Raw genomic sequence first — 15,754 nt, 5'->3', positions numbered from 1 at the left:
GATGAATACAGGGACTACAGAAATTCAGTTGTGGAATTTAGGTTCAGTGAAAATGGATATATTTTGCATTATGAAGTAGTAAAATAAATGCACTTGCTTTATAAAAGTACTAAATGCTTTTCTTTTGCTGATATGATGAAAGATTAAATATACATTTATTTTGACAGAAAGAAGAAAAACCAGTACAAGATAGAAAGACTTCAAAAAACCAAGACATGTTTCTCTTAGATTTAAATGATTGTAAGTATCTTGATTAAAGCCTCATTTTTCCAAAGGCATAAATTCAGTTCAGTTAATTCAACGAATTTAAATGTTTGAAACATTGATTCTGTTAATTTATTGTACTAGTTTCCTGACAAAATAAATGCTTAGACTGTAAAGCTATTTTTAAGCACAGTTATTACAAGATTTTGTTTTATAATTGAAAAATTGTTTCAAAATTTAGAATCTCCCATCATATAAAATATTTACTTTGAGAATTTGTATGTGTCTGGACTTGTTTTCTGTTAAAGTGGGCTTATTTTCTCAGGTAATAATGGATGTTACTTGTGCAACACCTGTGCAATCTATAAGCCAATTATGGTATTATATTAATATGCTAAAAATCTGAAGAACATTGTGAAATTTCTGAAGAACAGTGTGAAATTGTATTCTTGGAAGAGTAAGATAGAGCTGGCACTGGTTTTTGGCTATGCTTGCTTGTAGTACCCTTCTTAAAGTTTACTTCTATAGGTGCAGCACATCTGAATTGCATTAACATGTACTTTGTATGTAGTCTGTAAATGAAAAAGTGCTACACAGTATATATCAAACAGAATGATAAAATAGAGGAAAAATGGGAAAGGAAGAGAAAATACTTTTAAAGTAAATCACATGGTCTGTTCATGTATAAGTTGTATTTTCATTGCTTATTCTGAGTATTGGGGCTATATGTCTGAAAAAGTAATCTTATATTTAGAAACAAGAATATAACATATTCTTCAAATATTAATCAATATGAAGATGGATATCAATATATTCATCAATATTCATTAAAAATATATACAAGAATATAACATTCACATGAGGATGTAAACCCTTTTTTGTGCAATGAAAAAAAATCACTGTCTTTCCCAGTATCTTAAATTGTTTTTCAATTTAAGTATCTCTTGCCTTTTTGCTTCTAGTTTGTCCTGTAACAACTCCTGTGGCGGTTCCTACAGCAGCTGTTTTGTCCCCAAGTTTAGCAGCAGACCTAGAGGGATTAAGTCTGTCAAGTTCATCAGTCATTGATGTAAGTAACCTTTAAAAAGAGGGAGGGTGCATGTCAGTTTAAGCATTTTACATGTTTTGAGGCCATCATTAAGTGTTTTTTTTTTACAGTTCTTTCACCTATAAAAGTGTTATATGGTTTACATGCATGCTTGGCAGCATTTTTCAATCTGTGATTGCATTCTGAAATGTGGAGAAAAGTATGAGTATTGCGTGTCTGAAAAGGATGCCTTCAAGGATTTTTAACCTTCTCTTTCAAATTGTATTTTTCTTTGCCTCAGGGAAACTTTAATTCAGAAATTAAGTATCCAAACTACAGAGGTCTTTCAAGTAATTGATCTGCTAGACTATCAAAAATAAGCTACAAGAACATCACATACTTGCTAGTATTCAGTCTGTTTGTTTACCATACATGCTTCCCATTATGACACTTTCCTACATGGAAGTAATTTTTCATAAATATATGAAACATAGCCCCTGGGTGCGAATATAAAGGGTATAGATTTACAATCAGTGGTGTATGAGTATGTGTCATGATTCATTCTGTTAGTGCTTTGTAGTACTTTCCATTAGGGAGTCTCAAAACTATAGGTATAATTAGGGTTAGCAAACTCATGGAGGTAGAGGGTGTTCTTTATTGTGGGAAAGAACAGAAGTTTGTTCTCTTTCAATTGAGTTTTCTTTAGTATTTTGTGTGTGTCCAATTTTTATTTGCAATTTAAATAGATAATGCAGTGGGTACATAGGGTACATATCCTTGTGAAAATGGATGGATGTGACCAGACAAAATACAGGCAATTTTTTAGCGTAGCCTTGTTTCTAATGAGGTTGGTATCTAGAACCTATGCTGCAACTTAATTAGTCACTGGTAACCTACTTTGTGCTGCTATAGGGAACAGTAGTTTGCAACATGAAATATTTGTTTAGTAAAGGAGTACATGAGTGATTTGACTCAAGAAATAGAAGACCTTTGCTTATGATTCAGTTTCATGTTTACAGGCTTCAAGATTTGGTGTTGAAATGGGAGACTTACAGATAATTTATTGGATATTAGCCTTATCTAATAAAATTGGTGTGTAATGTAAATTTCAAGCAGGCCAGTAACAATCCATGGACATGCAGTCACTGCAACTGATGTGTAGTCATTGATGTGTCGCACAGTCTGAAGATGCCAGTAATTCTCTTCCATGTTATTTTGTAGAGAAGTGTACAGTATTAGGTGGCAAGTCTGTGTTTAACAACAGCTGTGGTGTTACTCTTTGCACGCCACAGTCGCCTCTTTGCCATCCTTTATGGCTTTGACAGCTCAAAACACAAGCTGTCATATGTTTACCTGGCTTTGGGTTAGCTTAAGAATGACTCTGGTGTCTTTGCTTTACGTCAAAATTATCACCTTTGAGGATAAATTAGAGGTAGCAATCTGTAATGCCAGAGGCTTAGGTGCCCCTGCTTGGCAATGTCTTTATTCCTTTCATTGTCTACAGTACATGAACATATATTCCACTCACATATTGATGCTTGCTTTCCTCATGATTGCCACTGTTCATTCGCTAAACTACTTCTCCCCATTCTTCTGAAGACACCTACAAAGAAATAGAGCTGTTAGATAAACAGAGCTAGAAGGTGGAGGCCAAAGAGTAGAAGGAATTCTGTATGATGGCTGTGCAAACTGCTTCCTCAATTTACTGAAGTCTGGTAACCAGCAAAGAACCTGGAACATTTCCTCATTCTCTCTGCTCTGGAAAGAACCCAGATCATGTAAGATCTAATTGTTTGTGCCTGGATGGTGATTACGTTTTGGTCTGTATTCAGTTTTCAGATCTAAGCTCAGCTCTCATTGCAATTGATAGTTGCAGATGTACGTGAGGTCCTTTACTGAGTTTTCTGCACCAGGGAGCAACAGAAATTAAATACTAAACAACTAAAAAATACTCAATACTAAAAAAATACTAAATACTAAAAAACTAATTCTTTCAAATATATCCATATGGTTTAAAAAGTCTTATGTGTGTGCAAGTAGTTAGATAACTATAATCCCATGATGTTCAGCACCACCAGGTAATTTTCTAAAAATGAAAATATAAAACTGGCTTTTAAGATTTTATGTGGGATTGTGCATCTTCTAATAGTATTTTGAATTTAATCTGTGTGGCCTAATTCTAAAAATACTTTAGAAAACTTCTTCCTTCAGTGGGAGAGAAAGTGAATATAACTGTAGGGCATGCCAAACTAACAGTGAGAAATTAATTTATTACTAGGCAATGGAAAGCATGGAGTAAATTAGATAAGTATGGTATATGACCCTAATATCAAAGAAATGTAGCAGCCACTTATGTTGGAATATGTCAAACAGTCTATTATTCAAATCATTCAGCACTATAATTGGATACAGCTTTTAGAAAACTTTTAACTTTAACTCCAAATTCATAGCTGCTGAGTGTTACAGGAAGTATAAATGCAAGAATGGTTTTACAGTTACGGGAAAACCTACAAAACCAAAATATTCGTGAATAGAAACTGCACAATCTAATGATTTGTCCTGTGGCTCATTTGTTTTTATCATCATGTTTACATACAGTACATTTCCTCCGATATAAACACATGCATGCATATTATAGTTTGTTCCAGGAAAAACAAAATTCTCTTGTAACTAATAGATAACCATCTTTCAACTGGATGCAAAATGTAGTAAATCTGTGCATTCTTCTGCCTTGGTACATGTGGTTCATCTTCAGATTTGAGTGAACCAGGTAACTGAGGTCACTGGAGGCTTCTGTGGGGATTCTCATGGTATGCAAGCAAGTGATAGCAAGACTAAGTGCTTGAGGAAACTGCAGTTTGATTGTGTTTCAGATGAATAATTTGCAGATTTGAAAAATATGTGAAGATGCATAAAGATGTGAATCAAAAACAGGAGGTGAGACAAAACTGCAAGCTGTCAGTGTGAAGCAGTTATTGGAAAACACTGAAAATGGGTGTTGTCCCCAAAGGGGTGTTATAAAGTGAAAAAAGAGGAATTGTAAGCAAAACTCATGACTGACCTAAGGACAGGGAGGATTATAATCTGTTACAATAATTAATGTTTTGAGCAGAAATGGTGAGAGGAAAGCTATAGTAATAGAAAGAAACCGAAGAGGGGAGTGATCTGTTCCTACCTGTCACACAGGTGATGAGAAAAAAAAAAAAAAGCTTAACCACCTGTTCTTTTCTCATTAGGATTTTAGATGGTAAAAATATATCTCCTAAATGTGGAGACCCCTGAGTATGCTGCATATGATAATTAACTGGTAAAAATGACACATGCTTTTATGAATAAAATCAGTGAGAAGGAAATACTTCTATGGTAGCAAGAAACCTGTTATGGTTCAGAACAGCATTATTGCAAGGGAGAACTGACAGGTCTGTGTGAGCTCTGGTAAAAGAAGAAGTGGGATAAGGAAAAAAGTGTGTGGCTGTATGGTCTGAGTTGAGTAGCATTTAAGGAGAGAAAATTGTTTCCCTGCCCCCAGTAGGATAGTTCAGGGAAAAGGTCAGGGGTGACTAGGAAAATGTCACAAAAATGCATGTACCAAATGGGGGAGAAAACTCTTGTTGTAGTGGGAAAGTGCTTATAAAAATATTTGCTGGAGCAATTAAGGCTTGCTATCAATTATTCTGCATATAGAATCAAGGTATAATTGTAGAAGTGGTATTGCTTTACTCACAATGGTTTTATTCAATATGTTCAGTGTTTTGTCATGATAGTTGTTGCTACCAATGGTATGTTTTATTGTTCCCTACTACCGGGCCCTCCAGAAAAACTGTTTAGGAAGGGAGAAGTACATCATCTTGTTTTCTGTTTCATATATTCTAAAGAACTTCTGACCAATCTACACTTCGAGAGCTTCTTTGGAGTGGTGATGTATGAAGAAGAAATAATAGCCTTTGTCAAAAGTCAGGGTCAAGCTGCAGACCTGTCAAATCAGGTGATAAATACATTTAATTTTAAATTGAGTACAGACTTAGAGAATTCCTTGAGAAACAGTAATCATGAACTCCCTCAATATTTAATTAAAGGTATTTTCAGACTAGGAGAACACTTTAAATGGTATTTTATTTCTAAGTTGTTGACATAGTCTTTAGAGGGGAAGACTTTCTTATACTTTAGGTGGCTGTGTCCATTTAAGCTGTTTGTAATTCCACTATGTCTTAAGATTGACTCTAAAGTATATTCTTTTCCTGTTTGAAGTATCTCTGCTTAGAAGTACTGGGTACACAAAGGCTGCAATAGTGGGTCATATAATGGCTGTAGTCTGGTATGCAGTTTGCAAGAAAGGTTAGCATGAGGCATTTTAAGAATTTTCAAAATCCTACAGTAGAGAAATAAATAGTTCTTCCAAATAGTTACTGGCATGCACTTCATGATTTTTTTTTTTTTAGAGCTTTACTAACAGCAATTACTCTTTAACTATGTACATTTGTTATTCATACAAGCTCTGGTCTGGGTGCTTACCTCAGGAATGGCTGCATCAGAAGAAACATTGACTTGTTATTGTCATGAAAGAGACATAGTGCAACCACTTAGATACCAGCAGATTGTGGGCAATGGTGGTCCTCTGCCCATTGTTCTCAGGCAGATTTTGATCAATTACCATTGTATTTCAGATAATTAGTTTTACATTTCTCTAAGTACATCCATACTCTCTTAAGGATGCTTGTAAAATTTCTACTTGGGCAAAAGAGGATGTTTTTAAATAACCTTTCAATATTAGCCACATCTTCTCTTCCATCATAAGGTTTTGTAGTCCTGTGTTAAGATAAGCATATGATAGAATTTTATTATTTTTATAGCTTATCAGTTGCCCTCTTGTTGTTTAGCTTCCTGTAAGGAGTCTTATCCCTTTGCTGTTCCATCACAACATTTTTCCTATATATTCAGTGTTTCCATTATACTTCTGAAGCCCGTGTTTTAATATACAGACTGAAATTGGGAAGGTTTGTTGTGGGGAGGCGAAGGGAGAAAGTGTGCCACAAGACAGTCTACATATATCCTATTCCTGGGAATGTTCATGACTTTGCTTGTGTTGTTGACCACAACTGCACATTAGGCAGAGATATTTTTGCAGTTTTGCAGTTTTCAGCTTAATTTGTGAAGGTGGGTTTTTTCCCTGTGAAACAGTCTCTGTTGTGCCCTGCAAGATTAGTAACTGGCAAAAGGCATAATTGAAACCATGTTCTACAATGTATGTTAGTAGGGTGCCTAGGAAAGTTCGTATGTATGTGTGAAGCAAATGAAAAGGGATAGTCTTAATTAAATTTAGGAGTTAACAAATAACTTTGTCTTAATGCCACCCAAAATTCAGCTGTGTGGCTGATTAGGTGTGACTGATGCTTGTGGGAAGGCAGTGTGGTCCAGTGGATACAGAACTGGGTGTTACATATGGAAAATGAGTTCTATTTTTGGCTTACTACTTGCTGTGTGATCTGGAGGGAGTATCTTAATCTTTTAGTTTTCCATTTGAAAAATGAGGATAATGATGCTTACTCACCTTGGGAAAGCACTTGGAAATCTACAAATGAATGTAGCTGCTCATCAGCAGATATTAACTATTGCCAAGCTAGAAGAAAAAGAAATTAAACAATGACTCCCACTTTGGTTTTTTTTTGTTCCTGTAGAATTGCTGTATAGGTGGATGTTCTTAAATTGGTTACAGAGAATATGTGTAGCATCAGATATTTGAAAGCTATACTGTCCTTTCAGAAATTGCTTCCACATATTTCTAAAAATGTTAGCTTGAAAGAAAAAAAATCACTTGCCTTGACACTACTTGTTTGTTATTTCACCTCTGTTCTTTACTTCTAAGTGCATTTACAATATAGTGATATTTAATAATGTTTAAGCCTTAAAAATACACATCTCATGTTTATTAAATGCATTAATCCTTTAAAAAATTGCACTTCAAAATCTCCTTATTTTCTTCAAATATATACACTATAAATGAGATACTATTTATAATTATATAAATTATATAAATATAATGTGTAAGTAGTTAGCAACTTGTATATTAATGTAATTGTATTCTGGCTAACCAGGTCACTGATTAACTTGATTCATTGCTATATTGCTATTTTGCTGTTTTGTTATATTTGAGTTATAAAGAATAGCCCAGCACTCAAATGTTGTATTTAAAAATAAAAGTGCCAAAATAGCAAAATAAAGTGCAATTGCAACATTAAAGTCTTATTTATAAAATAGAAATTAAATTGTGGGGATATTGCAAAACAGAAGCTCGATTAAGTAAGTTACTGTGAGGACACCGTTGATCATTTTTTGTCTTCTATTAAAATTCAGTACTGTCCTTAAAACTATTCCAACTTCTTTTAATTAAAAAAAAAATAATTAGTTGCTTAGGGCTATGGCAGAGTTTAAAATTATATTTCTTTTTCTTTCCAACATGAAGAATACATATATTGTGCTCCTTAAAATAGGGCTGCTGTAAACAGGGTTGGTGCCAGGTTTTTAAAAACAAGCATGTGTGATGCATGATGATGATTCCATAAGTTATTCTTTAAATAAGTATTGTGGTAATGTATATAAAACAGAGTATGTCTGTATGTGTGTTACACTCTGTAACTCAGACAGAAGAGAGAGGTAACCTAAGCTGTATTTTTCTGTTATTTTGTCAATAAATGTAGCTCTTAAAAATTTCAACCACATCTTTCTAAGGTAACATTTACCTCCTCACATCTTTAGCATCTATCAGACATGACATGGGACATATTCATTGACCCTAAAAATTTTCATCAGTCTCATGCACTGGAAGGGGGCAGCCCCAGCCAGACAAGAGGCTCATTTCAATTTTAACGGCTGTAATTAAAGGTTAATTCACTGAGTCAGGATTAACGAGGAAAGTACAAATGATAGGCAAGCAGCTGCCTTTATAATACAGGATTAGAACAATGCAATTACAATAAGAATTAGAAAAAAACAACTTCCTGAAAAGGTTCTGTAATAAATGAACTGCATTTCTCTGTCCTTAATTGTGGTACTTTAACATGAAGACTGTGCAGCATAGTTTTTTGTTGTTGTTGTTGTTGTTGTAATAACAGTGGATCAACAGTGTGTCTAATAAGACAATATGCCAACCACAGTGACAGCAACTGTTATACTGATATATTTAATACTGTGCTCTACTGAAAACATTCAGACTTATATTTATATTGCAGCTATATGTGCTGGACACATAGACGACTGCTTTGAACATTGTCATTAGATTTATTTCTCTTTTGCAGTTGCTTATTTCAGACACTTTCTTTAAATAACCTTAAAAATATATTGAATTTTACAAAACACTGAAAAGTTTCCATTTGCATTATCCCTACTAGAATTTATGAGAAATTCTAAACATTTGAAAAATAATTCTAGTTTATAAATTAATGTATATCAGATGCACTCTGACTTTAACATCCTGCTGTAACTATGTGTATGCTGTGATTGCGTTAATTGGTATAATTTAGAAGTTGGTATAATTCATGGTTTCAGACAGTCCCTATACTTATGCAATGCCAACTATATGCATCAATTGCAAATGTAAAAATGCTTTGCAAAGTAAAGTTCTGATCACTTCTAGGAATTTGCTTTAAAATTCCTGACTTGTAAGTAAATATATCAAATAGAAAAAGCTTTGTAATAAAGGAAAAATAAAGTAGCATTCTGAATCAAAACATTAAACTACTCTCTCATTTCTTAAATTTGAAGCAGTGAATAATTGTGCCCAAATAAATTATCAAAATTATCTCTCTATAGAAATAAATAGTCTGGAATTTCTCAGACACTCCTGTTCTAAATTGCTATTTTAAAGTCTGTTCACTTATATTTTCCCTTCAGTTTAAAGATCCACCTTCTCTATGGGTATTTAACAATTTCTATGTTTACTGCTTATTTAAAACTTCGCAAGTATATGCTACCATATGTTCTTGGATATTCAAAAGATAATATTTTTAAAAGGCAGTCAGGACACTTTGAAAACTAAAGTTTCATGAAAGAGCTATGTATTTTTATCAGTCAGATTAGAGTGATGCTGAAATATGGTGAAATATACCTAGACATTTTTACTTTAGACCTAAAAATCCAGCACTATTTTCTTGGAAATCAATACTAACATTTGACTAACAAATATTTGAAAGTTATATATGGAAGTTATGTTTATGTTATACAAAACTATAAGCACACTGTCTTTTAATAATAAACAGTAATATTAATATGGGTTTACTTTTATAACACTTATGTGTTTAACAGTAGTTGAAGAATATTTTATATCTATGCAGTAGGTTGAGAGTATATTGTATAACAATAGTATTTACTTTATTCTAGGTATTGTTTGGCTAAAAAAGCTGGCCACCATGCATTTCCAACAATATTTTGACATTAAAAGCTCCAAGAAAGCTCTTTTTGGTGAGGACAGTTGATAACTTTTCATTCATAATTAGCTCATAGAGAACCGAGAGACATTTCAGGGAAATTGAACTGTCAGTGGGTAGAAACAAGCATTTGACCTCATCACATTGAGTGGGGCCCATCATAATTTGTTCATTTGGTGCCCATCAGCCCAGCCTCATCTCTCATACGGCACCTCGCTGACCTTCCCTCTCCAATTCCACTCAGTTCAGCTTTAATTATGACTCTGCAGACCTGAAGAAATATTGCAGCTTGCTCTCAAAAACCCTGAACTGCCACTCACCAAAAGATTGGTTTTTAACAGGTAATAAATGCCCAAAGGAAATGGTGCTCTGTCCCAGACAGAGTAAAGCTGGAGTGGGGAGTGTGGTGGTGCTATTTTTTGAGGTATTCCTGCCTCTCAGTTGTCACTTTCCCAGTTAAAATTATATTTCATGCAGAGAGCAGAAGACCATTTCCAGCACTATAGGAATGGTTAGGGTTTGGCAATTTTAATCTTTTTTTTGAGACTAAAAGGATGTTTTACTTGATCTGCTAACCCAGAATTGCAGAAAGCAGCCAAATATTATTTTTAACTGAAAATATAATTATTAAAGAAAAATAGGTGTGTGGGGGAGGGTTTTGTTTGTTTGGTATTGTTTTTAAATGATGGATACTGAAAAGCTCTAAAACTTAGTCTGACACCTGAAAACTGATCTCCTTCTGTGATAGGAAATTAACTAAGATTCTCTTACTACCATTGGCAAATTTTACTGTATAAGTGATTATAATGTGAACAATTTAAATGTGTGACAATTGCAGAAGAGAAGTGGTTTGCCAGTTTACTGGCAAGTATTATTTAATAGTTTTGCTAGGTAACTGTTAAGAAAGCACAAGATCTGTGTGAAGAAAATACAAATTGCTACTAATTTTAAATGTGTAGTTCCGTCTTAAAGAATGTTCCCACAAATTTCTGAGCAAATAAAAATATTCAAAACTACAGTACTAGAACGTGTATCCTTGTGGTGAATGTTAAACTGTCAGCAGGATTTTCAGGTCATTTGACAAAAAGGATACAGGTGCTGTAGCTAGCAGTGAAGGTGACTGCTAGTTTCATCAATCACTTTGCCTTTCTTTAAGTTGATACATAATGGACCCCTTCAATCAGCTTCCTTGTTCTTTGTCACTTGTTTAGGAAGAAGAAAAAAGAGGGTGGAAGGGCTGGACTTTAAAGTCAAGGTTATAAAATGAATCGTTACTTATTTACACAGGATAAGGAGGATAAGTCAGAGTGAGAAGGGGCTCTTCATAAAATGTCGAGTTTGTCAATGGGTGATAATATGCAGTTTGAAGCTTCAGGCAGACCTTGAACAGTGACAGTAGTTGTCAAAGCAGTGGTTCTGAACCAGAATTTAAAATAAGACATTGTTTAGTGACAGAAACACAGCATGTGCCAGAAAACATGCTAATCAGTGTTCATTTTCAGAGGGTCACAGTAAATGATGATCCAATGACAAAGTTTGTTTAACTGCAAAACCAGAATTATAATAGAAATAGAATATAAATTTATATATAATCTAGAATGCTGTCGATATATGTTTATGTAACACACATTAAATATACTTAATAGTCAATTCAGCTTCTTTACAACTGTATGCCTAAAACATTACTTTTCTGAGGTGTGCAGAAAAAATTATTTTTTAAACTATCTATGCAATTGCTGTTCAGCAAGTTATAATATTTCAATTTTTTCCCCATATGATACATAAAATTGATAAACAGAAAACTGAGTTTTCCAGTGTTAAGATTTCTTACATTCAATCTGCAGCACAACGTTGTGAGATTATGATGAGTATTTTGAGGATTATACATAGGAGGGAATTTTGAGCTTTACGTAGAAATTATTAAAAATACAACTTCTCATAGTCTCTGCATTCAAAGACTCCTGCTATTATGGCAAAAATTTTTTAGAAGCCTCCTTCCTTCAGCTACAGCTACGAATTGTTTGTGGGTTTTTTAAATGACTGATTATAGTTTTGGATTTTTGTAGAGAGGGGTGACTCCTAAAGCCATAGGGGTCCTTTATAATTTAAAATTATTTCATTCCAATTCCACATATATCTAACTATTCAGAGAGTATATAAGCCTTGACATTAAATTTTGCTTGTTAAATATAGATGGAAATAGAAGTAAATGCTTTTTAGCTAACAAAATGTATTGATAACTGAAACTTTTTTTTTTTTTTTAGCTTGGCATACTTGAAAAAATAAATAACCAGGTTTTGGTTGATGCATGTAGGATTGCAGCTGCACTTTTACTTGAAGAATCACCAGGACATGGCATGAAACACCTGGAATTCAAATTATAATACTGAGATTTGTCCAAAAATGTTAAAAATAAAACTTTTTTGAGAAAATAAGTATTTGATCATTGAAACTAAAAGCTAAGCATGGGACTAGCTCAACTAGTGGAGAGATGTTATTGGCAATAAGCCATATCTTCCATGTTGTGCACTAGTAGTATGTTGCCACATGACTTGTAGGCTAGCAGTACAAAGTGAAATGCAGGGACACTGTACCTGTTAAAATTGGGTGACTTAGAATCTTTTAAATTATGTCAATGCAGATGCATTTTAATGTGCTCTAGAAGTTCTTGCTAACAGGAAGGGGATACGCTTCTTGCAGGAAGGGGACCCCCTCCATCACCCACCTCCAAACACGTGTGAAGGTTGCTTTTAAAAAGGTTGGTACACAATGTGCCATTGTGTTCTCAAATCAGAATAATTTGGAAATGTTTTCTGCCCTCCTGTGCCACAGACTCTAGAGAATATTGGAGAGACAGAAGACTCTTTAATAGGCTGTTGAACAGCGCTATGATTAAACACTGTGTCATCAGGGAGATGAGTTTTTGAAAGCTTGCTTTAGCCCAGACTTTCACTTTATTTTTATGTGCTTTTCTCTTAATGGCTTGGTGAACAGGGCCTTGACATATTAAGATTTTAAAAAGTAGTTCTAGAATCTTCATAATTCATACTGATTTCTTTGAGGTTCATAAAAATTTTCATTTTTAATTTTTTTTCACTTGGGTTAAGAAACATTCCCATCTTTATATGGTTGCAAGTGTTGGTTGTTGTTTGTAGTCCCTGACATCTGTGTTCTTTAATTGAAAATGGCAGAAGAATGGAGGAAAGGTACATTTGTAAGAATTCTAAAATATATCAGTTGCATGGTGTAATTTAGGAGTTCATGACTGCAAAAGTATGTTTAACTTTACTATTATTACTTTAGAATGGTTTATGAAAAAATATATAAAAATCATTCTACTGTTTACACTGAAGGACCTTTGTAACACCAGCACCATTAGAATGTATGCTTGCTATACGAATCATAAATTTAAACTACTATGAAATATGCTTGTGTACTAAAAGATGTTTTAAAATGGTCTAAGTTTTAATAATGATCATTGTTGCAGTCTTCCTGCTGCTGCATTTGTGCTCAGTGAGCTAACAATCTGTGGCAGTCTTAGTCAATAGTAGCAGTAATACTCTACATTAGTAGGACCAAGATAATTGCAAAAATAGATGAGAAAAATTTACCTACCTAATTTGCCATCAGTCATCCACATGGTTAAAGGCCTTAACCATGGCCATAGCTAATGCCTACATTTAGTGTCTATGTCTGTACAGTGGAGCCTTCATTAGAGACATCCATGGGGTGATGTTTTTGACAGCAGCATGCTGTGCTTGGTGTGCTTGCATTGTTCTGAGCAGTGTGAATGGGATTGAGTGGTGTTTCTTCTTGCGAGTGTGAAAAAAAAATGTTGTTACGAAGGATGAATATGTCATTTGACACCACAAGTTTTGTTTCATTAAAAATAGTGCTTTTAAATTTAAACAAATAAACTGAAGATAATTGGTTATAAATAAACCTCTTTGTTGCTTAACAGACTACTAACTAGTGTAGGAATTCTTTTTCTTGCTTTTTAAGGATGGAAAGCAAAGCTTAAGGAAAACAAAACACAGAAAAACTATGTTATCATGGCTTCAGGTCAGCTGCAATTTTTTGCACTTTTTTTTTTTTTTTTGGATTTGTTTAGGTTAAAGTATTATGTGTATTATTAAATAAAACTTGGAGAAAATTGGCATGTCAATATCATGTATAAGAGATGTAGTGTGGTACACACAGAGATTCTTCTTCTGCATTGAAGAAGTGCTGATACAGATGTCTGTCTGCAATGAGTTCAGTGCTTATTTCAGGTTTTTGTCCATGTGAGTCGTCTACTGTGCATTAGGATCATCCTGATAGAAGCCAGAAAAATGTGTTGCATTCTTCAACAGCAGTGTAGTGAGCAAGATTCAAATATAGTTGTATGAAGATAGCAAAGATGTAATTTATGTTTTGGCATTCATAAATACCTGTACTAGATTTTGAATATAGTGAATTAAAGGCAGAATTCACTTTGGCTTGTGGGTAATACTGTATAGAAGCATTTCAATTAAATTATACACTTATCCAAACAGATTATGTCCTTTTCTGGGGAAAAATTTGAGCAAGGTGCTTCTGTTGAAAGGAACCAATATGCAGGAGTTGTTTTTGTATAAATCTAACTGTAAGATTATATGTTATGGTCAGTAGGGTACAGTGTGTTTTCACTTTAGAGTACTGGCTGTTTGCCAAAAATCAAAATAATATACTTGAAACCATTTGTAGGAACTTCCTTGAAGTCATTTAGACTCAAAGCCAAAATCTCTATTAATCCATCTCAGCAATGTCCACTATTTCAAATTCATAATTAGGATGCAAGGTGAGGCTGACACCTTACTCTGTTTTTCTAACTCCTCAACTACTTCAGGTAATCATAGAATCAAAGAATCATTGAGGTTGAAAAAGACCATTGAGTCCAACTGTAAACCTAGCACTGCCAAGGCCACCACTAAACCATATCCTGAAGTGCGGTTCTCAGACTTCACAGTTTAGTGGTCAGTGGAAGAATGGAATCACTCAATTATGTGACTGACTTTAGCCCTTTTCTTCATGCTTGTTTAATAACTTTGACTTAATCATGAGAATATTCCCATTTTGTTGCTAACAAACTTTTTTCTTATGTGGCATTTTAAAAGATATTACTAATATTTTCATTTGATTATTCATGTGATTCATTATGTTCAGCAGAAGAAAAAGGCAAAGATGACAAATCTGAAATAAAACCAGGTGTTATTGTAATACAAAGCTTTAGGCTCTATTATTTATGCAAAATGCAAGCTGTCTCACTGGCCTCCGGTTACATAGAACAAGTGCACACTCTGTTTTGAAAATTCTTGATTAGTCTGGTATGGAACTACTAGAATTTTCTACTGTTTGTGAACTCCAGGTTAAGGCCCAATTCTCGTTCTTTTATATCATATAGTCATATTTATACTCAAAGAGCAATACTTTCTATTGATATAGAGTAACTGCAATTCTGTCTAGTTGATTCTATTTTAATAAAACCATAGGAAAAAATCTAAAGGGTATAAAAGTATTAGAAAATAGATAATTTAGTACTACTGAATATTTTGATCATCTCTAGATTCACAGCTTGTATCTGTGAGCAGGTGGAAAGCCTGTGGGTAGGAGTCAGAGACCGAGGCAGCAAAGGGAACCTTTGGCTGGGGTCTGCTACAGCCGCCTGACCAAGGGGAGCCCATTGACCAAACCTTCCTGCTCCAGCACAGGAGGCATTGTGCCCGAGGGTCATGTCCTGCAGGGGGATCTCAGCCTCCCCAGCAGCTGTTGGGAGAGCTGTGGCAATCCAGGAGACTCCTGGAATGCATGGAAGATAACTTCCTGAGCCAGGTGACAGACAGCCCTGCCAGAGGGAATGTGTTACAGGATCTGTTGGTCACCAATGCAAGCGAGCTAACTGGGACACCAGGGCTGGAGGCAGCCTGGGCTGCAGGAATCATGCACTGGTGGAGTGTGCATGAGGGATAGGGCTTGGGTAAGGAGTAAAAGTTCAGCTCTTGAACTTTAGGAAAGCAGACTTCCAGTCCTTTGGGAACCTAGTCAGTGGGATCCCCTGACAGACTGCCCTCACGGACAAAGAGAG

At 34.6% G+C, this 15,754-nt stretch overlaps 1 protein-coding gene across 3 annotated transcripts in view; it reads left to right on the top strand.

Annotated features, from left to right (window-relative positions):
• AP3B1 (adaptor related protein complex 3 subunit beta 1) overlaps positions 1–15,754 on the top strand; it is a 153,988-nt gene that overhangs the window by 100,201 nt on the left and 38,033 nt on the right. For all 3 annotated transcript variants that reach the window (XM_054002572.1, XM_054002571.1, XM_054002573.1), the window contains 2 exons: positions 168–240; positions 1,167–1,273. In XM_054002572.1, coding sequence (XP_053858547.1) covers positions 168–240; positions 1,167–1,273 — 180 coding nt within the window. The remainder of the gene's footprint in view (positions 1–167; positions 241–1,166; positions 1,274–15,754) is intronic.

This window comes from Vidua macroura, chromosome Z, assembly GCF_024509145.1.
Source record: "Vidua macroura isolate BioBank_ID:100142 chromosome Z, ASM2450914v1, whole genome shotgun sequence".
Taxonomy (NCBI): domain Eukaryota; kingdom Metazoa; phylum Chordata; class Aves; order Passeriformes; family Viduidae; genus Vidua; species Vidua macroura.
Note: the sequence above shows the minus strand (reverse complement) of the source record. Positions and strands in the feature narration are given on the sequence as shown.